General features: G+C 43.5%; 2 protein-coding genes and 1 long non-coding RNA gene across 6 annotated transcripts in view; 2 read left to right on the top strand and 1 right to left on the bottom strand.

The window, feature by feature from the left end:
- Positions 1–548: 548 nt before the first annotated feature.
- Positions 549–26,720, bottom strand: LOC122985312 (zinc finger C3H1 domain-containing protein-like). Of its 4 annotated transcripts, none has more exons than XM_044355871.1 (35): positions 25,971–26,719; positions 24,517–24,921; positions 22,706–22,908; positions 22,092–22,581; positions 21,682–21,887; positions 20,493–20,616; positions 19,979–20,073; positions 19,667–19,858; positions 19,421–19,582; positions 18,581–18,718; positions 18,091–18,209; positions 17,833–17,973; positions 16,346–16,520; positions 15,422–15,550; positions 14,295–14,948; positions 13,987–14,087; positions 13,421–13,552; positions 13,212–13,333; positions 12,996–13,097; positions 12,776–12,904; positions 11,926–12,103; positions 11,655–11,841; positions 11,380–11,568; positions 10,834–11,071; positions 10,572–10,677; positions 9,505–9,703; positions 9,107–9,201; positions 7,965–8,072; positions 7,372–7,476; positions 7,113–7,275; positions 6,713–6,813; positions 4,486–4,587; positions 2,980–3,019; positions 2,404–2,466; positions 549–1,165 (listed from the first exon to the last, which is right to left on the bottom strand). In XM_044355871.1, the coding sequence occupies exons 1-35, from the start codon at positions 26,548–26,550 to the stop codon at positions 986–988; spliced, it is 6,453 nt and encodes a 2,150-aa protein (XP_044211806.1). In that variant the 5' UTR covers positions 26,551–26,719; the 3' UTR covers positions 549–985. The 4 variants fall into 4 exon arrangements, with proteins under 4 accessions (XP_044211806.1, XP_044211807.1, XP_044211805.1 ...); XM_044355872.1 differs by having other exon boundaries at positions 22,101–22,584; XM_044355870.1 differs by having other exon boundaries at positions 22,092–22,584.
- Positions 5,650–6,612, top strand: LOC122985401. Its single transcript, XR_006404106.1, has 2 exons — positions 5,650–5,690; positions 5,759–6,612. It is a non-coding gene; the product is annotated as an uncharacterized LOC122985401 (long non-coding RNA).
- The window catches only part of tbc1d15 (TBC1 domain family, member 15), a 31,305-nt gene continuing 22,344 nt past the window's right edge, over positions 18,728–27,688 (top strand). Inside the window, exon 1 of the mRNA XM_044355898.1 lies at positions 18,728–18,745. The gene's annotated coding sequence lies outside the window, so the exon portion shown is untranslated. The remainder of the gene's footprint in view (positions 18,746–27,688) is intronic.

Raw genomic sequence — 27,688 nt, forward strand, 5'->3', positions numbered from 1 at the left:
TAAATAATTTATCATAGAAACAGATGAGTTCTTATTTTATAGATTTTTTTAGTTTCTCTCTGTTTTATATCTGTAAACTGAATAAAAATGGACAAAACAAGCCAGTAATCAACAGATTCATTGATATTAAGACTCTTGGGACACAATAAAAACTCAGGAGACTCTTCTTTATCTTCAGAAAATAATTTAATAACATTTAAATCCAACATATAAAAAAAACAACAGTGGAAGGACTTGATTCTCCTCTCCTTGCTATAATAATAATACTCTTTAATCATTATATAGAAGAATTTTGACAAAAAAAAAAAAAAAGTGACAGATTGCACATGAGAGCGAGGTCTTCCCCGTCGGCCGGTCGTCACAGCGTCCATCAGTCTTTGTGGCAGTCTCACAAATACACGGGACAATGGAAAAGCCAAATAGAAAATACTAGCAGGCAGCCATGCTCCACCTGGACTCCAAATTTCAGTTTGTGGGTTTGTTTTTGCTTTTTTTGATCAGTTTAACTAAATAAAAGTCCTGTTTTGTTTTTGTTTTGTTTTGTTTTTATTATTATTCCTCGTGATGAAAAGAAAAGACAACGTGCAGATGTTGCAGCATCACTACAGGAGGGGGGAAACATCCTTTAAAACACACAGGGGGTTAAACACCACAGTGAGGTCACAACCCTGCCCCCCCCCCGCCCCCCCACCACCCGCAAACTCCCCTCCCGGGTAAATAAAATAAAAAAATAAACAAGGGGGGAGGGGGAGGGGGGGAGGAATGAAATCCAAATGAAAAGTGACAGAAACGAAACAGGGAAGACAAAGTAAACACTGTCACTCAGCAGGTCTATACTTACGTACATGATGTAAGGTGATATAAGGAGGCAGCAGTGGCCTCCATTGCAGAGGGGTTTCTGTTGTCCTGGAGGAGGGGGAGGCGCCTCCCCCCTCTGTCTTACCTCTGTCTGCTCTCACTCAATCATCTGCAGTGTGACTTTATTCTATGATAACTTGTTGTTGTTGTTGTTGTTGTTGTTGTTCAGAGGAATGTTGGAGAGTCCGAGATCTTCCGTGTGAGCGGCTCTGACCTCAACTAAACTCACTCCGACCTCCTGACACCTCAACACAAGCCTCCTCAGTCTATCTGTGTTACCTCCTTCTGCTGACTCAAACTGCAGCAGCTGCAGGGGGAGAGACGGGGGAGGAGGAGGAGGAGGAGGAGGGGAGGAGGAGGAGGAGAGAGGAGAGAAGGAAGGGGGAGTAGGGTGAGAGAGGAGGGCGGCAGGGGGAGGAAAAAGAGGGAGAGGGGAGACCAAGAGGAGGGTGGAAGATGGAGAGAGAGAGAGGAAAGTCAGGGGAGAGAGGAAAGAGGGAAGGGGGGGGGGGGGGGGGGGGGGTAGGGAGAATGAGGGCGGAAGAGAGACAGAGGGGAGGGAGACGTGGCGGAAGGAGAGAAAAAGGGGGAGAGACAGGGAGAGGAGAGGCAGAGGAGGGAGAGAAAGAGGGAGGACAGAGAGAGTGGATGGAGACATGGGAGAAAACGGGGGGGGGGGGCACAGATGAGAGGGGAGAGGAGAGGCAGAGACAAAGAGGAGAGAGGGGAAGATAAGGGGGGGAAAAAGGGGGAGAGTGGAGAGATGTAAGACAAAACGGGGGAGAGAGAGGGGAAAAGGGTGGTTGGGTGAGTCACAGGGTTGAGAGAGGGAAAGGGAGAGCAGGGGGGGGGAGACAGTGGGGGAGAAAGGGAGGGAAGAGACGGGAGCAAGGGGAAGAATAAGGGGAGGGAGGGGGGGACAAGGGAGAGACAGTAGAGAGAAAAGGGGAGACAGAACCGAATGGGGGGAGAGAGAGGGGTGGAGACATAAAGAAAAGGGAGAGGGGGAGGACAGACGGGGGATGGAGGTGCGAGAGGAGAGAGAAAAAGAAAGGGGAGAAGGGAGAGGGAGGGGGGGGGGGAGACAGTGGGGAAGTGTGAGTGGACACAGAGGATGGGGGGGGAGGAGGAGGAGGAGGGGGGAGGGGCAGCAGGTGAACAGGTGTATATACAGGTGAGGTGTAAACAACACAAAGGCTTCATTTCAAACTGTCATTTACACTCAGTCACAGTTTGCATCTGCAGATCAGCAGCAGTTTCAGTATCAAAGACACGGAGGAGGCGGGAATCGAACCGCCGATCATCCAATGAGCAGACGACCCGCTCTACAGTAAAACGCTTTTACTCCTGGTTCTAAAAGTCGGACCAGAAATGAGAAGTTTTAGTCATTTAGGAGTGATTTCCTGCTCTCCTGATGACTGTCTGATCTGCTAAAGACACAACATGCAGCGACTGAGTGTAAACGGTGTCAGAGACAACGTGTTTGGTTTGTGTGTCGTGTCGTGTTGTGTGTGTGAGTGTTAGAAACTGAGGAGGGTAAATTACATCTTTCCACAGGGCAGCACACAGTGGAAGGTTCTGCAGGGCTTGCTGATAAAGAAGTCGCACCTATAGAAAAAAAAAAAGAAAGAAAAAGAAGAGAAGAGAAGGAGAAAAGGAAGAAGAAGAAGAAACACCAAACACCGGAGCGTTGTGTCAGTTCAACGGAGGACAACGACAGAATAAAAAACTAAAAGTGGAATAAAATCACATCAAAAATCTAAACCGACACATGTTACACGTGTATGTGGCGGCGATATGAAGCCTGCAGGGAAGAGATGAGATTCAGAAACATGGAGGGATGATGAACAGCTGACAGAGCACTTAAAGATTTGATTGTCAGATTTTAAGAAAAGGAAATCGGTTTTTAGTTTGATTTCCACAAATCTACTGTAGATAAATTAAATAAGATAATTTAATTCCCTCAGATACGACCTGAAACACTGTTAGAAATCTATTTTATTCTTAAATCAATTAAACCAATTAAAACTAAACATATCGGCCTGTTTTCCGATGAAACATCCTGAAAACTCTGGACCATGACGGCTGCTGACTCTCACATCTCCTCCATCACTGACTCACCTCAGATCGCTCCTTCAGCTCTCTCTCCACAGCGATCGATCTGCAGAGAAACACAGAGAGCCTCAGCTTCACTTCTACAAAACTAGATGCTAAAAAAAAAACCCAAAAAAACTTCACTGTAGTTTTTAAAAGGATCAGTCTGCTGTTATTCTAGATTTTTCTTCTTGTCCACAGATCTCAAGTAAAGACTCAAACCGACAACGTGTAAGTTTGTCTCTTAGTACTTCCTGTCTGTGGCTCTCAGCTCCGAGCTCATTGGTTCCTACTGAAACCTTTAAAAACATCTCTTCACTGTTCAGTCGACTCCCGGAGCTTCAACTCTCCTAACCAGAGATGATTCCTGGTCAGCGAACACAAACAGACCTCGGATCAGCGCGCAGAGTCACTTTCAGTCCATTTCCTCTCGTAGATGTGACGTTAAATTCACCGATAGATATTCAGAGCAGCTCGCCACCTGGAGTCACCGCAGTCCTGCAAACTGCATTCACGTAAAGACGGCTAACGTATCCGCTAGCATTGACTTTACTTTCTGACTGACAATAAACTTTGTGTGCATGTTGTAACAACTTGATTTTACACATCATGCAAAAAACAAAAACATGAAGATCTGAATTCGATATATCACCGAGCTCATACTTTGAGCTGCTTGCGGCGCTTGATGAAAAGTCAGAGGATCACAAGTCATTATAATTAATCCTGAGAGGACGAGGAATGTCTGAACCAAATATCATTTAAAATACATCAGACTGATGAGATTTATCACAGAATAACTGAAAACTCTGAGATATTTCCAGGATGGATGGATCCACGCTGCTAGCATGGCTGAAGACAAGAGTCATTTCCTTAAAGATGCAACGTTTTAGACGATTAATCGATTAGTTGCCAACTGTTAAATTCATCGCCATCTATTTTGATAATTGATTAAGTGTTTTGAGTCACTTTTTGAAAGAAAAATGTCCAAATTCTCTGATTCCAGCTTCTCAAATGTGAATATTTTCTGGTTTCTTTAGTCCTCTATGACAGTAAACTGAATATCTTTTGGGTTGTTGACAAAACAAGACATTTGATGACGTCATCTTGTGCTTTGGGAAACAGCGATCACCATTTTCTGACAGTTTATAGACCAAATAACTAATCAGTTACTTGAGAAAATAATGAACAGATGAATCGATAATAGTCACTAATCTCAGCCCTAAGTTTCCTAACAGCTGGTCTCTTCATCCTCTTTCTTGCGTCTTTTCTCAGTTTTTCTGCTACACTTGAGGATGCGTCCTGTAGTTTTGTGTCTTTTAACAACATCTGTAGCATCACAGCGTACAGACAGCAGTAGCAGTGAAGGTAAAGCAGCTGAGCTGAGTCGATCCATGAAGCCAACATGATAAAATTGGTGCTTTTCCGGTTTCTTGTTGACAAGAAGAAACATATAGAATATCACCAGCTTCATGATTTATAAAAAAAAGATACTGTTTACTGTTAGATTCAGTAAACAGTATCTTCTTCACTTACATTCTCCAGTTGGCCAAACACTTTGGAGCGTTATTAGTCAACATCCGGGCCTGGAATTTCAGATGTTCCATGTTTCCGTCCTGCCACTCCTGATGCAGCAACCTGTGCAGCGACAGATCAGCACTGACACCAACAACAGTGGGTACATTTACATGCACACTAATATTCCACTATCATTCTGAATATATGACGATATTCTGAATTTGATACGGGTCATTTAAACAGCATAGTCCGTTTGGATATTCCGAATTGGGCCTTATTCCGAATGTAGCATTTTCCGTTTAAGACATGTGGGATATGCCGGTATTATTCTGGTTTTAGGAGCATCTTTGGGCTGGCAAAATGACATTATACTGGAGCTGGAGGAGGAGGAATAAGAGAGTGGAGAGCTGTTCAGGATGGGCTGGAAAAACAGAGCGCACCTTCTCCAGGACGGGGACGGAGGTTATTATCCTGACTGATGGTTACGACTCAGTGCGATGCACTAAAAACACTCTGAAGTGTAGTAAACATCATGGGACAACCGAGGTACGAGGAATCAAATATCAGCTGCTGCCTGATATTTATATTATAAATATCAGACTAATGTTTTTCACCTCGCTGGTTTGCTTCACTGCCTGCGGAGATCTTGTGATTCCAGTTCCCGCCGGAGCAGAGGGAAACCCTAAAAAAAACCCTCTATGTAAATTAGAATATTAGTGGGATATTCATTTCCATTAGTTGTGTAAACAGCTTGGTAGGAATATTGCCTTTTTCGGAATAAGGACGAAAAAACTGAATATTTTGTGCATGTAAATGTAGTCATTAATAACACTGCCCCCGAGACACAGACAGGATCCCACAGCCTGTTCTTCTACTGGTTATTGTGTCTGGTGCACCACAGAAGCTCACCAGCTAATAGTAGTATTAGTAGCTAATTAATAGTTTTAAAAACAGATCAGAAACCCAACATGTTGAGTGTTTATCTGTTGGGAGCAGCTGGTAAATTCAGAAACATTTACGAGTCACATCAACAAACCAAACATGAAGCCAACTTTGTGTGGAAAGCACACAGATGTTAGCATGCAGGAGATCCACTGATACTCAACACATATCAGAGTAGAGTTACTCTATAACATGACAGAGGCATCGTTCCAGTCTCAAGCTTTCAGATTTACTTAGAAACCTTCATCAGGAGCAGATGTGGACCTCATATGGGGACTCAGGTGTGTCACTTCCTTTAGGGTCCCCAGAAGTCAGGTAAGTCACTTCCTTTTGGGTCCCCAGAATTCAGGTGTGTCACTTCCTTCTGGGTCCCCAGAAGTCAGGTAAGTCACTTCCTTTTGGGTCCCCAGAAGTCAGGTATGTCACTTCCTTCTGGGTCCCCCAGAAGTCAGTTGTCTCACTTCCTTTAGGGTCCCCAGAAGTCAGGCGTCTCACTTCCTTTAGGGTCCCCAGAAGTCAGGTGTGTCACTTCCTTCTGGGTCCCTAGAAGTCAGGTGTGTCACTTCCTTCTGGGTCCCCAGAAGTCAGGTGTGTCACTTCCTTTAGGGTCCCCAGAAGTCAGGTGTGTCACTTCCCTTTGGGTCCCCAGAAGTCAGGTGTGTCACTTCTTTTAGGGTCCCCAGAAGTCAGGTGTGTCACCTCCTTTTGGGTCCCCAGAAGTCAGGTGTGTCACTTCCTTTAGGGTCCCCAGAGGTCAGGTGTGTCACTTCCTTTAGGGTCCCCAGAAGTCAGGTGTGTCACTTCTTTTTGGGTCCCCAGAAGTCAGGTGCATCACTTCCTTTTGGGTCCCCAGAAGTCAGGTGTGTTACTTCCTTTTGGGTCCCCAGAAGTCAGGTGTGTCACCTTCTTTAGGGTCCCCAGAAGTCAGGTGTGTCACTTCTTTTTGGGTCCCCGGAAGTCAGGTGTGTCACTTCCTTTAGGGTCCCCAGAAGTCAGGTGTGTCACCTTCTTTAGGGTCCCCAGAAGTCAGGTGTGTCACTTCCTTTAGGGTCCCCAGAAGTCAGGTGTGTCACCTTCTTTTGGGTCCCCAGAAGTGAGTTTTTTACCTGACGTGTTCAGTCTAATTGATGCAGTCAGCTGACCCATCAGGTATTATTAGCTGCTGTTTCTTGACATCAAACTGCTCCTGATGATGTTTTTTTTTTTTTTTTTTAAACAATGCCTCTGTCATTTTATAGATTAACATAAAACTATAAACACACATCAGATGGAGGTTAAAGTGCGTGTCAGACAGAGTGTATACCTGAGACCCAGTTCAGTGTTGTTGGGCATCGCGTATCGCAGTCTCTCCAGGACAAGTGCATGCTGGGACTGCGGCAGACAGCTCAGATAAAGAGACACCACCTGAAGATCCAATGACGTAAGTAAATAATGAAGAGACTGTTTGTATCCACAAGCAATACAGTCAGGAATTATGTTTTTACCAATAAATAGGAAGTTTCCTGTGGTCTAAATATATTTAGAGACTTTGCCAAATGAGTTAATTTTCATACTTTTTGTTTTAGACTACTGACAGAAAATATCTTGGCGATGTGAGTCTAAAACTATTTCCACAGGCCTTCTAGACTCTCCTCACTGACATCAGGTGAAGTCTTTCCTCTATCACTGCTCTGACTGACAGCATGAAGGCACGGGGGTCTTGCCTTGTTGTGGAAGCGGTAGCAGCTCCAGAACTCTGCGGGATTGAAGGGGACCTCCAGGCGAGACGGAACGGTGCTCAGACAGCGCTGGACCAGATCTGAGAACCTTCTGGACTCACTGTTGGCTGGAGAGCGAGCCAGTTGACTGCTGCTGAACTCCAGGTAACTGGAGAGAGAAACACAGTCTGTGTGTCAACAGCACAGTTTTTTTATTTACAGGAAATCATCGAGGTAGATCTTTCTTCCTGCAGGTGACACTCACTCCATCCAGACTTTGTGAAGCTCCTCCAGCGGCATGGCTGATCCCAGCGCTCTCTCGAAGGCGTCCACCGTCTCCTCCGCAGAACTGTGCAGCCACTGCCAGCGACTGCAACAACACACAACAATAACAGAGTTATTACAACTTAACCTGGTGGAGTCACACACCACATGTATTCTACTGGGAATCAAGAATTATATAGAACATAACTGTTCATTTGGTCTACAAGCACAAAGTATATTTCAAAGTATTTGTCATGAGTCTGAAAGGACAGAATAAGACATAAACTCTAGTCAGGTAAGCAGACTAAGAGTCTACAGCCATGCTAGCTGCTTTGTGAGCCTGAACCTGAGCTAAGTGCTAACATCAGCATACTAGCATACTCACAATGATGATGCTAGTATGTTGAGATATTTCAATAAAAAGCAAAAAAAACCCCAACATTTTGGATCTGGTCTTATTATCTTTAGGTCTATTCAGATCAGGTGTCTTGTTTCTTAAATTTGTCGGGTATCCACAGTTCTGTTTCAGATCAGGTCTAAACATTTAGGACCTGTGAAATCCTCGACTGTGGAGAAACTTCTTAGTTAACACACCAGTGAAGCAGGTGGAGGTAGGGCATCTGCTGGCTGAGCTGCTCCTGAAGCTCCTTCCTGATGATCGGACCTGACAGGAGCTCTTCAGTGGCGAAACCAAGGATGTGCCTGATAGGAGGAAACAACAACAACAAGTTATTTTTCAAGCGAGTTTCCAGCCTCTAAAATGTGAGGATTTGATGCTTTTCTTAGTCATATATGATAATAAACTGAGTATCTCTGAGCTTGGGACTGTTTTAATTAAACAAGCAATTTGAATGCATCACTTTGTCTGTTGGCAATTGTACAACACAGCACAAGCCTCAAACAACAGACTAGCTTTTTCTTCAATGCCCCAGGAATGCTGGCTAATAATATATTAGTGAGAGTCTCAAACTCCTCACTGAACAGACCATCTAAACAACCTCCTGCAAACCGAAAGGATCAGATAAGGAACCTCCTCCATCTCCTGCATGGTCACCAAGCCAGACCACTGACCCAAACCATCTTTGATCCTTCCAGCAAGATGGGAAGACCGATTCACATCCCAGTGTGCAATTGTTAAATTGTAAATACTTTGATTAAAAGAATAACCACATTCAGGAACTGTACCCGTCTGTCCGTGGACATGAGGGAACTGACTCTGCTCCCCCAGAACTCTGCAACCCCTAGGATTCTCCAGGATGCATCTTCTGGGCAGGCAGACCGAAACTTTAAAACCATGTCTTATCTGAGACTCTAAGCTTTTTTTTCTAAGTTTTTTAAGGCTGCTGCTTTTTGCTGGTTCTTCTTGCTTTTGTCTTTGTCTTCTTGCTTTCTGCCATGCCAGTTGAAAGCTTGCGTTTTGCTAGTTTGATTCATCATGACAAGATCCAGACTCCAGCTTCTCACCCCAGCATATCAGACTCCATTCTACACAAGAAGCAACTCCAGGGAGCAAGCAAGTAGTCCTACAAAACCTTCATCTTAAACCTTGGTGCTTTCATGATTGACCTCTCTTGTGTGTCCAACAAGGAGGACTATTTCCCTATTATTATACCTACTCTAATATGAGTTATATCACTGGATGAATAATTTCATGTCGGAGTTGTGCACAATAATAATTCATAATTCCCCCATAAAATCATAGATATCTGAGTGCACAAATTCCTACAACAACTTACCGCAGAACGTCCACAGGCTTCTTCTGACTCTGTTCATCCTCACACAGAGACAGGATGAATCCTCGAAACAGAGGAACGACGGCGCTGGACTTATCCTGTGAAACGAGACAGACAGCAGGAAAAAACTAACACTTAACTCATGTGATTATAGTGAGAATCTATCAGTGCAACATGGTTAAAATTACAACCAAGAGTACAGTTAAGCTACAAAAGTAGCAAATGGTAACACAATTACTGATGACAAAAGTATTCCTACAACTGCAGGATGACAGCTGAGTGTTTGATACTGTGATTTTAACCGGAATATAACTTTAAAGTCAAGATTAGAACCTTAAAACCAGCAGCTGCTTTGTTGAATAAACCAGCTGGTGATTAAATATGAGACTGAATGAACTCACCTGAGCCATGAGGAACTTGCAGGAGTGATAGAAGACCTCTGCGTTGTTGGGACACTCTGCCAGAGCGTGAAGCCACATGCTGACCGCCTGATCAGCGTTTCCTTTCCTCAAGTGGAGGTCGGCCAGAGCGTCTCGCAGCGTGCATGACTCCGGACAAAACTCCAGCAGGGACTCGCACAGGACGATGCCCTCGTCAAACCTTCAGGGACGCACAGAGACAACAGCTGTAAAATGTCGCTCAAACAATTCAATCAGGAAACCATGCAGTACATACTTAAACCGTAATAGATAAATTATATCAACTGATCTGAAAGGAAGACAATTTGTTTCATTTTTACAGTGTTGTGGAGAACGATGGCTTCACCTTCTGTTAAAGATATTAATATGTAGTTTTAAACTCGATGAAAATTCAATAAATAACAATAAAAAACAACCTAAACCCACACGTATCGCTGCAGTTTACACACATAAAAACCTGTAAATATGTCGTCTCTCATGAATAAAGCTGGCAGATCTTTACAGCTACTTCCCCAGATATCACACACTTGTGACCACGGTTGCAACTATTGATTTTCATAATCGATTAAATCTGCAGATTATTTTACTCTTATTAATTGTTTAGTTTGTAAAGTGTCAGAAAATAGTGAAAAATGTCCGTTAAAATTTCCCAAAGGGCAAGATGTCGTCTTCAAAAGTACTTTTTTTGTCTGATCAACATTCAAGACATTCAGTTAGAATGATATAAAGAGAAAAAAGCAGAAAGTTTGGAGTAACTGACACCAGATCTCTGGGATTTTGGCTTAGAAACTGACAAAAAGATTTTATTATAAAAATGGTTGTAATTAATAGATTAATTGTCTGTCAATTGACTAATGGATTTATTGTTGCAGCTCTACGTGTCACCTTTCAAATTGAGAAACTTTGACCTTAAATTTAACATGTCCTGCAGAAGTTTGTGTGGTCGTGCTTTGATTTCACACTAAATGACTTTTTGTAGATGAAACAAAAACGTTAAAGTCCTCCCAGCAGCAGCAGCAGCAGCAGTGGCGGCAGCAGCGAGCTCTCACCTCTCCAGCAGCTTGTTGAGGAAGATGAGGTTTGAGTGCAGTGGCAGACAGGCCAGCGTCCTCTCGCTCTGAGACAAAGACTCATCGCTGCACTGATGGATGGCGTCTTACAAACAAAGAGACGACAGTGTTTTCTGTGTTCATTAAAATCTGAATATTTATGAATTTTGGGCTTGTTACCTTTAAATAATCAGATTATCACTGCGACATATTAAATGTGACGAGTTGTGTCGTCTTGTGTTCTTCTGGTGATGGTCTGTACCTTGGAAGAGAGCGATGAGGATGTCGAGCGGCGTGCTGATGTCCTGCGGCGTTCTCCAGGGCAGCAGGAAGTGCTCTCTGCTGAGCAGCCGGGACGGGCCGGACTCCGCCGGGTCGTACAGGCTGCACGGCAGCCGGTCGAACTCCGTCAGGTGAATGTAAGAGAGCCAGATCAACGCCCGGTCACTCGGCGTCAGATGGTCAGCGATGCTCCGCTCCAGAGCCGATTTCAACGCGTTCTGAAATCATCAGACGTACAAATTATTATTATCATCATGTTTTTAGTTATTTGATCTCAGAGAAGAAAATTCTCTGAACTAACTAAACGTTTGATTATCTGATTATCAAAACAGCTGCCAGTTCACTTCCTGTTAATTCACTAATCATTGCAGCTCTAATCTGTTCATCTAACTGCTGTGAGCCTTGTTCACCAGTGAGAAAGTGGGATTAAAATGAATCAAATGAAACTAAACTACAGAACATCATTTCAGTACGTTAAAGCACTTTGTGTGCACTTTTCTTGCTGTTAAATCTCATCGTGTTTCACCTGTAAAATGGCCAGAGCGCTCTCCATCCTGCCTGTGAACAGGTTGAGGTCGACTCTGTAGAGCAGAGCTTCCATCAGCTGGAAGGAGAGTTTCTCTGTGACACCAGAGGACGCTTCGCCGAGGAGATACTGCAGCAGACGATCACATACGTAGTCCTTCCCCTCAAACGAGCTCTCCAAGTTCAGATACTGCAGGGAAGTCAAAAACACGCTGGTTATTTTATGTTATAGTTTAAATGCTTGAGTTTTGGTTGTTGGTGAACATCAGGACTTACGTTCCACCACACTCTGTAGTCAGGCGCGTGCTCCACAGCCATCTCACACATCTCCTGGACCTCCTCCCGGCTGCCTCTCCTGGAGAACAGAGACAGGTAGTGGCTCCACACCTCGGGGTTGTCGCAGTTACTTTCCAGAGCGCGAGACAACGTGTTCAAGGCGGCTTCCAAACACTCGGCTGCAGAGCTACAGACCAAGAGACGACATCATAATCTCATGTCATAAAGAAAAAAAACCACAGAAAGTGAGCTGGTTGTCATGGTGACTTACATTTCGTTCTGATTGAGGTATCTGAAGGCTAATTTAATCCACAGCTGAGTGTCTCGGGGACTCTCCAGGACACTCGTCTCCAGGTTCGATATGTCGTCTGTCTCACTGATAAAATAACGTTTGTCCTCTGACGTGACGCACACATCCAAAGCAGACAGGCTGGTCTTTGAGCCGTCGTCTGTGCAGAGAGACAGTTAACAGACAGACATCAGCAACTTATCACTTTAAATTGTTCAGGCTGGGGGGGGCTAACAGTGTTACACCGTACAGCAGAGGTCCCCAACCACCAGTTTAATGTCAGACAATATTTTCACAGATTGGTCTTTGAGGTGCGGCGGAAAAATACAACAAACTAAAAACGATACGACCGACATAAAAACTGGTATTTTCTAAATATGATAATAAACCTGAATCCACTGTTTACTCGTAATCAACTTTATTAGCAGTGCCAACAACATAACATGAGTAACATCCTCTCTGCCCCCTAACACTCTCTGGTCGCTATGGTAACGTTTAACGTGACCGAGACAAGAGTGATGTAATGGAGGGAATACGGTCATTTTTCAAAATAAAACATCGTTCAGACTTAGATAATAAATAAAATGGAAATAATGTAAGTTATTAATTCTTTCTGTGCGGACCAGTACCAAATAACCTATGGACTGGGACCGGTCCGTGGCCCGGGGGTTGGAGACCACTGCTGTACAGGATGGAGACAAAGTAAACAAACTGTTGTAACTAGTCTATTAGTTGTGTTACACTTGGAACCTAAATAATCATTCCAGACTAACCGTTTCTAACTTTATTAAACTCCTGGCTGTCTGAGGCTGCCATTAAACATCTCCCTCACCGTATCTTCCCTGCGTCGGGTTTCCACCTGCAGTCTCTTCCTCGCTGTCGTCCTCAGGGTGAAGGTTACTCTGCGCCGACGGCTTCAGTCTCCACCTCCTCGTGTCTTTAAAGGTGGTGAAAGGAGGGACTGGAAAACGAGGAAGACAACACAAGTCAGAAGTCAGGAAACGGTTTATTTGGATCCGAGAGAATCTGTGTTTAAAGAAAGGTTCACAAACCGTGGCGTTTGCTTTCGTTCACTTTGCTCACGAGGAGGACGGCCTTCTGGTCGACTCCCATTCGGTCTTTGTTCGTGCCAAACAGCTTCTTCATATAGTTTTCTACAAAACAGACACAAATACGTTCTGGTTTTCTTAAACACAACAACCAACGACTGACTGAAAACTCTTTGTGCTCTAAGAATATCGGGACAGATGTTTATTTTGAAGGCCCACCTGTTGCAGCACTAATGTCCTCGTCCGAGCTGCTCTCAGAGCAGCCGATCAGAGACAGATTGTACGACAGGATGTCCTGGAACAGTTGGTTTCCAGATAAAGTGCAATTCCTCATGTGCTGCCTGAATGCAGAGGAAGAGGAAACAGACATGAAACAGCGTAGAAAGGAAATGCAGCAGGTAAACAGAGTTAAATCAACATGTTCTCACCATCGACAGTCGTCGTCGTTGCAGGTTCCTGTGAGATCAAACCGACAGAAACACTTCTTTGGTTCGATGGTGTTGCTGTATGTGACCGAGCTCAGAGACAACTTCTCCTTGGTCCTGTAATACGGACTGAACCTGAGAGAGAAAACATGCAGATATTCATCTCAACACTTCAAACAGAAAGTAATTCACCCTCCTTTATTGTTTTGTTTTACAACATTGAATCAAAGTAGATTTAGTGTTTCCTCCACATACAAGTGTATTTATACTGCAGATACAAGTGTATTTATACTACAATCAATTCAAACACCTCGACTACACACAGGTGATCTCCTGTTGACTCATTCTGAAACCAGCTGACTGCACCTACACTGAAAACTACTAACATGTTTGTAATTCATTTAAATCACTTTGTAGAGATTTGTTTACACTTTGATCAACAGAAAAATAACCTTTAATGTCAAAAAAGTCACATTAATTCTACTTTGATTCAATGTTTTGTTTTTTTTTTTTTTAATAATAAAACATGAAAACTGTTCATTAAAAGTAGAGCCAGTTGTGGAGTCTACCTGTATGATCTGAAGACCAGAAGAGGGCTGTGATACGGTCCAAAGGGAACAGGCCTCAGCTCTGTGTTTCCTGCTGCGGCGTCCACCTCCACTGCAACCACCTGCACAGTCAACACACGTAACCATGGAGACCAAAGTCAGGGTAAAGAAAAACACAGAAGAGGAATTTATTCAAAATATTATGTGACTGTTTTCTTATCTGCAGTCAGAATACAATCATTTTTAAAAACAACATTTAGATATGAACACAAGATCAAGTAAACTCTTAGTGTGTTGCAGTTTCGTGGTCAGAGCTCTGGTTTTATCACCTTTCCAGTTGGGAGGTTATCGACATGTTCTCCCACTTTCTGCAGCTCCAGCCGCAGCAGCTCTCCCAGCTGCGCCTGCTGCTGGTATCTCAGTTTCAGTGAGTCCATGTCCAGCCCTGCAATCATCTCTGCAGGCTCAGGGGAGCTGCTTACAGTCTTGGCAGGTTTGGCAGCGTTGCTGTCTTTAGCTGGAGTCGAGCTCAGCTGCTCCAAGTTGGGTTTGGTGAAGGAGTTTGAGTCCGACCGACGGAAGGAGTGTCGGCGGGTGCCTTTGGCGGTGGCGGTAGCGGCGGCGGCGGCGGGTGCGGATGTGGATTCTGACTCGTGATCCTCAGCCTCCGGGACGTCCTCGCTGTCCAGGACGAGTTTGTCCTGGGTGAGGTCGTGCAGGGAGGGCTGGGGCAGTGGGAAGGAGCTGGAGGCAGGAGGCAGCTGACTCTGAGGGTCGGGGGGCGTGGAAGCTCGTGAGCGTGGTTCTGCGGGCGGCTCTGGTGCGACTCCTTTGTTGCGCAGAGCTTGAGCTTCCTTCAGCTTCTGGATCTTGAGGGCGTACTCGGACTCCAGCTGCTGCAGCCGCTGCTTCTGAGCAATCAGCTCTGCAAAGTGACGCTCCGAGCCGAGGGAAGCTCCGTCCACACGCTGCAGCTTACTGGGCTGAGAGAGGAAACAGACAAAAGCAGATTCAAGCTATAAGTAATACATTCATCAATTACTAATCAGACATGTAACGATCCATCTTTATTCCTTTAGTGTCTATGAATAGAGGGACTCTGGCACTTAATAGACTGTAACAGTGAAAGATATCTACTTGATTTGACTCATTTGGACGCTGAAGCTTCATATTAGCTTCAGATAAACTTTTAAATACATTTTTGTACAGAAGGAGGACTGTGGATTTTGTCCTCCATCACTTCCATTGTAAGGTCATTATGAAGGGATCTTCTAATGGTCAGTATGAACAGGAGGAATGATTACAGCAAGAGAAACATGTTTGAATTTGATCACATGATCTTGCACAATCAATACCAATGCCATACCAATAGCCACTTTCTAAAAAAAAAAAAAAATCAAATCAATTATGTTTGTTAACATGTGTTGTGATGAAGCTGAAGGGTCGTGTTGCTCACCAGAGTCTGGTTGGAGTCTTGTCGGCGTTTCGAGGATCTGCCAGTGGCCTGCAGAGCCTTAACTAGCTCCTGCTCCAACTTGGCAGCCACACTCTTCTTTATGGACACCCGATGTTCGACACGGTGCACCTGCGCACGCGCGCACACACACACACACACACACACACACACACACACAGGAGGAGCGCTCAGATGTATGGAAGCTGAGAATGGCCATGTTTGCATTATTATTATTATTATTTTTTTTTTTTTTTTTAAATGCCATTATCTCGAGATCACAAATTAACTAATTATTTTGTTGAGTTTTGTTATCTCGAGATAACGAAACTCATTTTCTCGAGATAACGAGATAATCAACCCGTTATCACAAGTAAACAAAGGGTTGCTTCCTCTTATCACTGATGTTTATCAGAGATCAGGAGAGTCGCGCCAGCGTGCACAGACGGCGTCTTGACTACTGTAGCAACTGATTTAAGCTGAAAACGTCAGATCAAGGAGTATCTGTTATTATTAACAGCACCTTTATTAATGACGTGTGTGTTTCATGGCCAGATGGCAGGTTGATTAACTCCTGGTCATAAAATGATGGGATGTTTCATGTAGGAAACATTTTCATTTTACTTAATTTGACTTAATTTTTTTAAAAAAAAATTTAATTTCAAAATTTGCGCCATCTTGTTTTCGGGGGGGTCCTTTCTCTCAATGAGAGAAAGGGAAGTGGGGTAGAGAGAAGGAATAAGAACCATCGTATGACAGATTTGAACTCATGTCCTTAGAGCCACTGAAGGGTGTAGTAGTAACGTAGTGGAGTGGAGGTATAAAGTAGCACTTACTTCCCATCAATAAGACTAAATAGTAAAACAAACTAATTCCATGTGTTTGGTGTAAGACGTGACTCTGAATAAATGGATAGTTTCCACCCACCTGCTCCTGGAGCTTGTTGAGCAGCGTCTTGTTCGCGCTGACGATCTTCTCGGAGGCTGTCAGCTGCTCTCTCAGTTTGGCCACCTTCGTCTCTGCCGCCCTCAGAGACTCTCTCTTCTTCAGCTCCTGCTGCAGCAGATGTCTGAGGACGGCCTCGTCCCTCTGCAGCAGGTCTCTGTGTGACAGGAGGAGGAGGTACACTGATTTACTGTGTCTGTACTAGGGCTGCAAATAACAATTTCATTATCAATTAATCTGCCATTTATTTTCTCCATTAGTCAATTCAACGTTCAGGCAATGTTCTCAGAGGCCACGGTGAGGTCTTCAAATTATATTTTGTCTGAATAACAGTTAAAAATGTTAAAAGGATGAGGCTGACGATTTTCTATATTATTAACAGATGTCGTGCAGAACCAAACCAACAATAAACCGATCTACTTACTAGACGATCATTACAGAGGAATATATAAAACTTTATAAGGTCACAACATGTTGAACTTTTAATACTCAATAAAGGCAAGTGCTGTGTCTCAAATCGCATACATACACTTAACATTTTGAGTGCATAACTGCATAAAATTCTCATTGGTCGAATAATCTGTGTTATTTTCATAAGGAGAAAGGTGCTACATCAGTAGCCTTCCAGGATTAATCCATTATTTCCTGCAGCGGGAGGGACAGACTAACAAATTACTTGTGAAAACAACGGGGATGTATTCAAAACACCCCCGTTGTTTTCACAACTTTGAACTCGCCCAACCTGATGGAGACTGCTGGGTCTAACTGTACTCAACGTTTACTGAATCTGTGTTTCTCCTGTAATAATATCAACGAACCCCCGCCAAAAGATGCCAAAAGATATTTTTTTTAATGTCAAAAATAACGCTAAATATCGGTAGCGTAACTTTGTTTAGGAATAGAGTAGTGCTTAGTATGTTTGCGTGGCGAGTGGGAAAGAGCGGCAGGAAAGTGACGGTTGATGCGAGCGGGGCAGAGGAAAAAGTTAACGGTAAGTTGTCAGTCTGGCAGTAAATGTACAGTACAGACTACAGTGTTACAGTTAATAAATGCTAAAAAAAAGTCACGTCTGTTGTTTCCCCAAGTGCTGGAAAAGTGAATGGGGTTAGCTCCGAAGTTAGCAACAACAGGTTAGCCTAACCTGAAGAGGCAAAACGGAGAAATGTGAGTTCACTGTGCACTTTGTCCGCCAATGCTAACGCTAGCTAATGCTAATTTGCGATCGTCATTTCCGGTAAGTGCACAACGGCTGATTTTGATTTGAGACGACATTAAAAGGTGTCGCCAGTCCAGAACAAAAACAAAGTGTGTATAAACACACACTCACACGATAAAAAGACAGACTGATGTACAATATGAATATGCATACTTATGTATATATGGAGAAATACGGCTTTGCACACCAACCCAAAATTTCTGGAATAACATAATAACCACCATCTCCCAAATCTCGGCTAACAACATTTCACCTGTGTTTTTTGAGTCCCTGCTCTACTTCAGTCAGCTTCAGCTCAGCTGCGGACCTCGCTGATGAATCCACCGCAGAATCAGAGACGGCAGGCGAGGAGGAGCTCAGACTGTGATCCTTCAACATCTTCTGCTTCTCTCTGCTGCAGGAGCCACAAAAACAAACATCTTTAAAAAACATTCAACACCTACCCAGAGCGACCTTCACAGTGTTTCCTGATCTCTGCTGTGCCGTGAGAGTGTGGTTGAGAGTGAAATACCTGGCGATCTCCTCTTTGAGCAGGCGGTACTCGGCCTTCTTGGCTTCAGGTAAAGCCTCTGGAGTTCTGACTGGGTTGTTCTCCTTCTCGGATCCTGACGCACCTTTAGGCTTCGCTGCCTGGAAACGTTAGATACAAACTAATCAGTTAATAATTAATTAATGTCTCTCCTCCAGACAGAAGAGCTGTGATTCCTTTATGTTCTATGAGAAGATGATAATGATGTTTTGGAATTTCACCTCCTTTTTTAATGAAACTGGCACAAATCCAAAAGTATTTTTCCATTATTTTACTCCATACTTTCACTGAATTATGGGCATTTCAACCAAACAGTGGGATTTTTTTTGTCAGTTTTACATAGTAATAGTATATAAACATATTTACAGTGTTTTTACCCACAACCTTTACAGTTATTATTCAACTTTTCGAGACTGGAAAAGCCAGTTGAGGTTTTATTGTCCACAGCAGAGTCGCATTACATGTGACCCACCTCGACAGTCCTCCTGGCTTCTTTGATCATGAACTCCAGACCTCCGAACATGGCCTGCGAGGAGCTGCCGGCATCCACGTCGGAGTCGCTGTCGTCCGAATCGTTGAGCGAAACCACCACCGACTTGTGTCGAGGCAGCTGGAGAGAAACACGATGACAAAACAGGTGAGAATCCTCCACCGGGACACAAACTCTTATTATTACACACACTGAACTTCATATTTATCTTCCTCATGCGAGTGTCGTCGTGAGTGTGTGTCTGCTGCAGGAGGACGTGTTTGTTTCCGCTATACGTCGCTCCGTCTGCTGTTTGTCTGCTTCAACATTGTTTAATTAAAAGGTTTAATGACCTGCGACTCCGTCAGCTGTTTAAAACAGCACAGTGAGGTCTATCCAATCCATGATGTGCTGCACTAAACATCTAAGCGACCAACAAAAGACTGGCTTCACCTTCAAGACTATTTCCATTTGTAATGAGCTTTTATTTTGTTATTTGGTTTAGTGTTGAGACATGTACAGACATGTTTCTCACAAACCAACCAGTCAAGTTGCAGTTTCCATCCCTGTCTGTCCAGACTCATATTTGTAGTGAAGACTTTGAAGGAATTTCATAAAAAAAAAAAAAAAAAAGGTATTCAAAGATTTGACCTTTGTACACAAATATGTAGAAATTCCCTCCAGGCGTTCCTGGGATATCGTGTGCATGAGATAATGGCACAGAGGTGAGGTCACAGTGACCTTGATCTTTGTATATACATGTAGTTAAAGTATTGCAGCCCACGTGTGTCAGGCGTTACTCTCCTGTAATGATTATATGACACTCGTCTCTCAGGTTCTTACCAACAGCGGCGCTCTGGGAGCGTGGTGTCCTCTGGTGAACTTGTTGGTGCGTGACGGCGGCACCGTGTTGAGGCTGACGGTGCTCAGGTTTCCTCTGGTCGGCAGCTTATCGCCGGCATCAGGCTGACAGCTCGGAGAGGGAGGACCGCTGCAGATCTTCTCCTGCAGACATAACGTACAACACTTTCAATACTTCCTGTTCATTATGATAAGACCGGCTGAGAAGAAACCCTCGGTAACACTCACCTCGCTGGCTGGCACCCTCTTGTTGGCCATAGACATGAGACAGGTCTCCCTGAGCAGCATCTCCTCCTCCTCTTCCTCATCAGCGAAGGGCGGTTTGGGAGGAGGCTCCAGCTCGTCAGGTGGAGGGGGGAGAGGAGGCGGCGGAGGAGGAACGCCCGACAACATGGAGGAGAGGAAGGGCTGAGAGAAATCCTGAGAGAAGGAAACATCTCAATTAATGTATGAACTCCACAACTCTGCAGAGAAAAATCTGGATGTTTACACAGAACAAAGCAGATCTGCAACAATTTGAAACAGTTATTTCATGCGTACCATGCCGAACTGAGCAGAGTCTGTCACGTAGAGAGACGTCTGAGGGAAACATCCTGGATCGTCTGCAGCGGACGCAGCGTGTGACGGCGACGGGACTGTCAACAAAAAAAAAAAGAAGCAACATCAAGACTTCTGGACTCATGTTTGAAAAGGTTTTCATTCACTGCTTTTATAAAGTGTGTGGACGAGATCGATGACGAAGAAGAAGAGTGAATACTACAGTAGGCTCAGCAGCGTCTGCCTCACACAGAACTACTCTCCAGAGACTGAAAATGTGATGCTGTTATTCGTCTTCGGAGTCGTTTCTAAACAAACTAACATGACTAAACTCTTCATGATGAAGGAACATGTCACCCAGTGCAGCGGTGCGGCTCATTGACGTGTTTAATAGTTTTTGGAACAACAACGGAGGTCTACAGCACAGACGAATAAGATATATCAGACTTTGTGTACACACACACACACACACACACACACATAATACTGGTTAGTACATCACTGATTGGCTGCTCACCTGGTGAACTGGTTTCACTATCCGTGTCCATCGCCACCTCGTCATAGTTGTCATACTGGTAGAGGTTCCCTGAGGCGTCCAGGCCTGTTTTACCTGTTGACTTCCTGTGTTCTCGATCTCTGGACTGAAGGACAAAAAACAAACATACATTTCTTCACTGTTTGTTCTCCAGTGTCAACACAACAGAGTTCATGTAACTTCAGCATGATGAGACATGCCAGCTGCTAACACTGATATAAAATACAAAGCTAGATAATTCATCTGTCACATGACACTGACTCCAGTTCTTTACGACATATGTTGGACAAAGAACAAACTAACGAGGTATCAAAGTTTTTATTCAGGATCCTGGAGGAATCTGGTTCTGTTCTGCTCCTAAATTACGATTCTTCTTTAAATCCGTGTTCTCAGTGAATCTCAGCAGCCAAGAAACTGATCACCTGCCGTTTCTGTTGCTGACTAGTCCTCTGTCTTTCTTGATATTTTGTCTTTAGAATTAGTGGCTGCAGTAACATCGTTAGCAGATAAAGCATTATCTGTGCTGTTAGTCTTTTCCCCACTTTCTCTTCTTCTCTTTTAAAGGGGGATTTTTTTTAAAGAGCATTTAAGTGTATTTTATCTGCTTCCTTACAATTGAGAATGCTTATTTCTGCATTTTTTTTGTCCACTTCTTCTCCTGTTGTTGGAAAGTAATTGTGTCTCCGGATTTTATCATTTCTTTACATACGTTCTTTCAAAACGTTACGAATAATCAGAGGTGAGGAAGTTAACCAGACGTGCATTTGCCGAATTTGTTAGTCCTGAACACTGAAGTCTTTTCTCTTGTAAAACTGAAATATAATGTTAGAAAACACTTCAGATAAAGTAGAAATCTCATCTTCGTGCAGTGTAATGTGCTCATTATTGCCCCCAGAGCAGTAAAATCCTGTCTCAGAGTATTTTAACCCTCTGGGCAGGGTTTTTCAAACTCTCTAATCTGTTACTCAATCTGGACTTCAGGGATCACGTTTCATGTCTCAGCTGCACCAGATGCGACACACCTACGCAGCTCTTTGCACTGTTTTAACTCAAAGCTGTTTTCAGTCTCGTAAACCGGTGGGTTTGATAAACGCACGCTCAGAGGACGTCACGACCGGGCTAAAAATAAACATCCTTCGATTTTACTTAAGCTGAACATGAAGCGTCTTACTTTGCTGCGCGTCTGCATCTTCCCCCCCACCAGCTTCATGAATCGGTTGTACTGCTCGTCCTGGTTGGAGAGGTCACGGATCCGGCGGATTTCGTCCTCTCGTTTGCGACGCTCGTCCTCCTCCAGCCGTCGCTTCTCCTCCTGCTGCCGCTGCAGCTTCCACGTCCTCAGCTGCTGCTTCCTGGCCGCCTGCTTGGCCGCAGAGCCTGAGAGAGATTAAGATTATTTATCATGAGGTACAAAGAAGGTAATTTAACTGTAGTCGGTGTGCGTGATTACTGATGAGAGTGCAGCGTCGGGCCTTTCAGTGGTTTTTCAAGGCCCATACTGAAACAAGATGAAGATTTTAAACATGTGACTGGATAAAATCTGAAAACAAGATGTAAGCAGGTAAACAGGCAGGTACGGACCCTTCTCACCTGGGCTGATCTTCTTGGTCATGTGGGGTTTTCCTGCAGTTCTGCTCCTCTCCAGCGGGGATTTAGGTCCAGGTTTAGGACTCGGCTTCAGCCTCTCTCTGTCTGTCAGCCTCTCTCTGTCTCTGTCTCCAGGTCTGGCCCCGGTCTTGGTCCTGTCCCGCTCCCGGTCCTGAGGTTTGGACTTGGTTCTGTTCCTCTCTGCAGCAGCTGCAGCAGCAGCAGCAGCAGAGGAGGCGGACCTGGTGGTGACTCTCTCTGTCCTGACTTGTCTGCTGGTCGGAGAAGGAGAAGCAGCAGCAGCAGCAGCAGCAGCGGTGGGGCTGGAGCTGGAACTCTTCTCCTGGGCCGCCTTGGTGATCCGCTCCCTGCTCCTCTTCATCACCTGCTGCTCCTTCTGCTGCCACTTCTTACTGGCCGACTGCAGGGCGAGAAGACGCAGCTGCAGCTCCGACAGCTCCTCCTCCTCCACCTTCACCACCGGCTGCTGGAGCAGAAAAGAAGTTTAAAAAAAGACGATTGTACAAACTGTTTAACCAGAGCGTGTTGACCGGGCTGCTTTACAGTCTTCCATCCTGCAGTAAAGAGCTTCATGATCTCAGGTCTACCTTGTCTGGAGAGATGACGGAGTCCTCGCTGGAAGCCGACGATTCTCTCCGACACGAACACGCCTTCTTCGTTTTCTCCTTCCCGTCGTCCTCCGATTCCTCACTGCAGCATGAACACATCTTCTTCGCCTCCTCTGCCTCTTTATCGGCTTTTTGTTCGGTTTCTGCTCCCACTTGTGTCGCTCTTTCTTCTTCTTCTTCACCTGGAAATATAACCAGACTTTAAAATGCGACTTAATGACGCTTCAAAAAACATGATTCCATTCCGCATTTCTTTATTAAGTTGTAGTTTGAGTTTATAAACATGTAGATGCAAAACAGTTCACCTGGATATCCCACAGAAGCATGTTGAAGGACCTGCTGTAAATGTTAAACATAATACAGACATGTGTCTCCTCACAGTATCTACAGACTTATCCTCAGAGGAATGTAAACATACAGAATATCTGCAGATTTAAAGTGTCTGCGACAAAATAAAACACCCCAAAAGTTGCCCTTTATTATTGTATATAATTACATATTACTTCCAACACATCGTCTTAAATACAGGCGTGTGTGTGCATAAACTGGAAGACCATCAACAAATCAGAGTTTAAAAACTAAATAAATACAAACAGCAAAAATCATCTAATAATAAAGTAATGACTGCACACGTCACTGTGCCTGACAATCTACTGAACTGTAGGGAAGAAGCTACGAGTCATTTGTTTATATTAAAGGTTCAGAGCTGAAACTAACGATTATTTTCATTATGGATTCATCTACAGAGTTTATTTCTTGATAAATCAATTATTCATGTGGACTTTAAAATGTCAGCAAATTGTTAAAAATGTTGATCACATGTTTTAGGGCTGCAAGCAACGATTATTATCATCATCGATTCAACTCTCAATTCTTTTCTTAAATAAGCGATTAGTTGTTAGTGATAAGTGATCTCGATTAGTTGTTTGGTCCAAAAAATTCCCAAAGCCTGGAGTGACGTCTGAAAATGTCTTGTTTTGTCCACAACCCAAAGATAAATTTACTGTCATATTCACATTTGAGAAGCTGGAATCAGAGAATTTGGACTTTTTTTTCCTTAAAAAATTATTCAAAACAGCAATTAATTTAATAGTTGTCAACTAATCAATTAATCGACTAATCGTTGCCAGAGCCTCTGGTGACTTTTCAATATGTCTTGTTTTGTCCGACCAACAGTCCAAAACACAAAGATAATCAGTTTATTATCATAGAGGAGTTTGAAAAAACTGAAAATATTCACATTTGAGAGGCTGGAACCAGAGAATTTTTTGCCATTTTTGCTTTAAAAAATTGCGTAATTATTATCAATTATTACTTTGTTATCAAAGTAGTTGCCAATTAATTTTCTGTCGATCAATTAATTGTTGCAGCTCTAGAATTGTTTACAGCAAATATGTTGTTGCACCTTTTTTTTAATAAGTTAGCTAGCTGCTAATCCTTTAAGCTCTGAGGTGTGTTCACGTTTGCTTTACAGTTTATACTTATTATTAGTCTTTCAGCTATTTATTGTTTTACACACGTCATTAATGTTTGCTCTGTGATGCTCTGTGGTTCATTTCCCTGTATGACGTACAAAGAAATAAAAACAAATAAACTAAAGGTCATTCAGGGATTCAGTTCTTAAACCAGAATACAATAAATTTTTTATTTTCTTAAAGAAATGTGGTGAAGCTTTAATGATTTATTTTTACGAGCCACAGTACGTTAAAGTCATTATTTTGTCTGATTTCCAGTGTTGTATTTCTAATCTTCTTCCAACATTAATTAATCTGAACACATCCTTCACTCACCCTCCTGCTCTCCGTCACCACTCTTGACCTGTTCGCCACATTTCCTCTTGGGATCGTCCAGATTAACAGGCGTGGGAAGTTTCTGACGAAGCGGTTTGATGTTGAAGGCTTGGAACACTTTCTTCATCTCTGGAGTCTCCTCTGCTCCCGCCGGACTCGGAACTCTCGCTGTTTCGGTTACTGGTTTGGCTTCTGCAATACTGGCGGCGTGGTCCGAGGCCTCGTCTCTCTCAGGGGAACCTTTGGGCTCCAGAGCCATGGTCTCCTCCTTACGGATGCACTCCAGCTCCAGCTGAATCTGCTTATACTTTGACAGCAAGTCCTCGAAGGACTCGTCAACACTGGTATCTGATTTGGAAACACTGTGAGCCGCTTTTCTTGCTTGATTCCTCCCCAGCGGCTTTTCTGGAGTCAAATGTTAAAGAAAGTAGAAGTATGGCTGCAACTAACAGTTATTATTAATAAAAACCCCAAAGAAAATCATCAAATATTCACATTTGAGAGGCAGGAAGTAGTGAATATTAGCATTTTTGCTAGTTTAAAGATGCAACTGATAATTATTTTCATTACTGACTCATCTGCTGATTATTTTCTTAATTAAGGGATCAACTGTTCACTCAATAAAACATCAGAAACAGTGAAAATGTCAATAAAACCTAGAGCACGAGGTGACATCATCGTTTTGTGGGTTTCATTTTCCAGTCCACACATGCAGTGGCACATTTACATACCAGCTTTGACATGTGATCCAACATTAGTGCAGGAAAATTACTGCTTCAACAAACAGTCGATTAGAAACCAGCAGCTATTTTGATAATAGATTGATCATTAAAGTTGTTTTTGATGGTGCTAGGTTCTCAAATATGAGAATTTGTTTCTCTCATTGTAAGGAAATTAATAATTTTGGGTGTTGGACTGTTTGTCTGACAAAATGAGAAATTTGATGATGTCAACTTGTGCTCTGGGTTACGGTCATGGATGGTTTTCACTGGTTTATGATGTTATATTGACTAAGCGATCAGCAGATTCATGTTGAAGCTATAAACTTAACAGTCTGGACACAAGATAGCAGGTCTGATAAGGATTTAAAAACCAGCTCTATTCAGGGGTTTAAATAACATGACAGACTGGAAACACTGAGGGGGATGGCAAGAAACAAACTATTAAACCTACAGTCACCTGGATAAATAAAATGTCACATTAACATAGAAACACTGTAACATGGTCATGATCAACTGTTAAGTGCCACATACCCACAGTACCCTTTTAAAAGGAAACGAAACTCAAGTCTGACACAGACAAATCGTTCTGCTTGTGTCAGCCCAGAACTTTATGATAGTATTATCTCGGGTATTTAAATATTCACAGGCCCCTGGCGCACTATAATTCAATCAGTGGCCCCTGATGTTTATTCTTAGTGTGATATAACAATTATAGAAAGGAGGAAAGGATACGCTTTCTCAGGGGAGAGTCCTTCTTGTTGCTGTGACTCTCTCCGGGCCCGTAACGACCTGGGGGAGCTCTGGTATTTCCACCGCCCCGGCTGCCTCGGTTCCAGCCTCCGCGTCCACGGTTCGGCATGGCCCGGTGCCTGAACCTCCCCAGGGCGCCGTGACTCCGCTCCCAGAAGCTGGACCGTGGGCTCGGCTCGCAGTGAGGACCGAGTCCCGGCGGCAGCGGTAGCGGCATCGGCATCGGCGGCGGCAGCGGCAGAGGAGAGGGAGGCCGGTCGGGCCCGCTAGGCTCGCACTGTTGCCTGTGGCTCGGGGGGAAAGGGCCGTGTGTGTGAGGTCCGAGGTTGTATGGCATTAAGAGGCGAAAATCTGGCGGCGGGTGGCCCATGTGTGGCAGCATTTTGTGGGGGTGTATGTGAGGTTTTCGTGTCCGTGGAGGAGCACCACAGCCGCCGCCGCCGCGCCTGTTCCCATCCCCCCGCCGGATCGGCACACTCTCCTCGGTTTCATCATCGCAGATCTCTCCGTCTTCGAGCTCCCCTTCCTCTCTCGGAGAGCGATTAACTGTGTTTAAATCCATATTGATGTAAAATAAAATAAAAAAAACAACCGTCACCAGCTAACCGCTGTTCGTAAACTCATCGGATTATAGACGTTAAACTCATTCTGTCGTCTCACCGACCAGTTGAAGGAAAGTCAGTGAGCTCACAGCTAGCTTAGCTTCTTCCGTGCTGATCTCCAACTATCGCGATACAACGTGACGTACGAGACTGGAAGCAACCCATATAAGGACGTGTACTTTTTTACATATTTTTATATTTTTATACACAAACATACATTTATAGAGAAAGAGATGTTGAATTTAGCTACAAGTATGATAAAATTGATCAAATAGAACTTCCCTGTATCAAAAAAAGTATATAAAAGTATATATATAAAATAAGTAAGTAATAAAAAATAAGATATTTTCCCACATATGCTACGTATGTCAAATTAAACCGGGGATGTAATGGATATCACATGACTTCACACATGTGATGCCATAGATAGATTGGAGCAATCTTCCAGTCAAAGCTCAGTGACAAAGGATTTAGAGAAATATAATGTTGAGGATATAAATCTGTCATAATGATCAGATTGTGTTTATGATATATTCAAGCACCAAAATATGCTATAAGATGGTGAAAACATGTTTCATATTTTTTATTTCAGTCAATTTTTTACTGTCCCACTTTAGAAAATGTGGTTTTAAATGTGGGACAGCTGGTTTTACTAATGTGGGATGGTCATATACTTTCTTAAAATGTTGAAATATGCATTTAAGCACATTAAATATTCAGTACAAATAGTTATTCAGGGGTCTTAGTCTTGTAGTGCATATTTTTTGTTATTTTAGGCAGATTGCAAATCATATTATTACTAATAGTAATACATAATGTAATATATTACCATACTATTGGTAATGACAAAAATATTGTAATAACTGAAATGACCGAACAAGGGTATGTACTTTGGCCTTGAGTGTTATTGACCAGAGAAGTTTTTATTGTATGAATTAAGGTCAGAACAACCCTCTGACTGCCATTAAGGACTGGATGTCAAACAACTTCCTACAGCTTAATACTGACAAGACAGAAGTTCTCATTATTGCTTCTGACAGTATAGCTCCCAAGGTAGCAAAGAGTATTGGGTCCCTTTCATCAGCTGTTAGGTGACCA

Source organism: Thunnus albacares, chromosome 7 (assembly GCF_914725855.1).
Source record: "Thunnus albacares chromosome 7, fThuAlb1.1, whole genome shotgun sequence".
In the NCBI taxonomy this organism is placed as follows: domain Eukaryota; kingdom Metazoa; phylum Chordata; class Actinopteri; order Scombriformes; family Scombridae; genus Thunnus; species Thunnus albacares.

Excerpts from the sequence above, each read along its gene's own strand:
- LOC122985312 (XM_044355870.1), bottom strand. The coding sequence starts at position 26,550 with ATGGATTTAAACACAGTTAATCGCTCTCCGAGAGAGGAAGGGGAGCTC. Across the intron at positions 4,588-6,712 it reads AACACTGAACTGGGTCTCAG|GTTGCTGCATCAGGAGTGGC; the intron begins GTATACACTCTG and ends GTCGCTGCACAG. Across the intron at positions 2,467-2,979 it reads AGCTGAAGGAGCGATCTGAG|GTGCGACTTCTTTATCAGCA; the intron begins GTGAGTCAGTGA and ends TTTTTTCTATAG.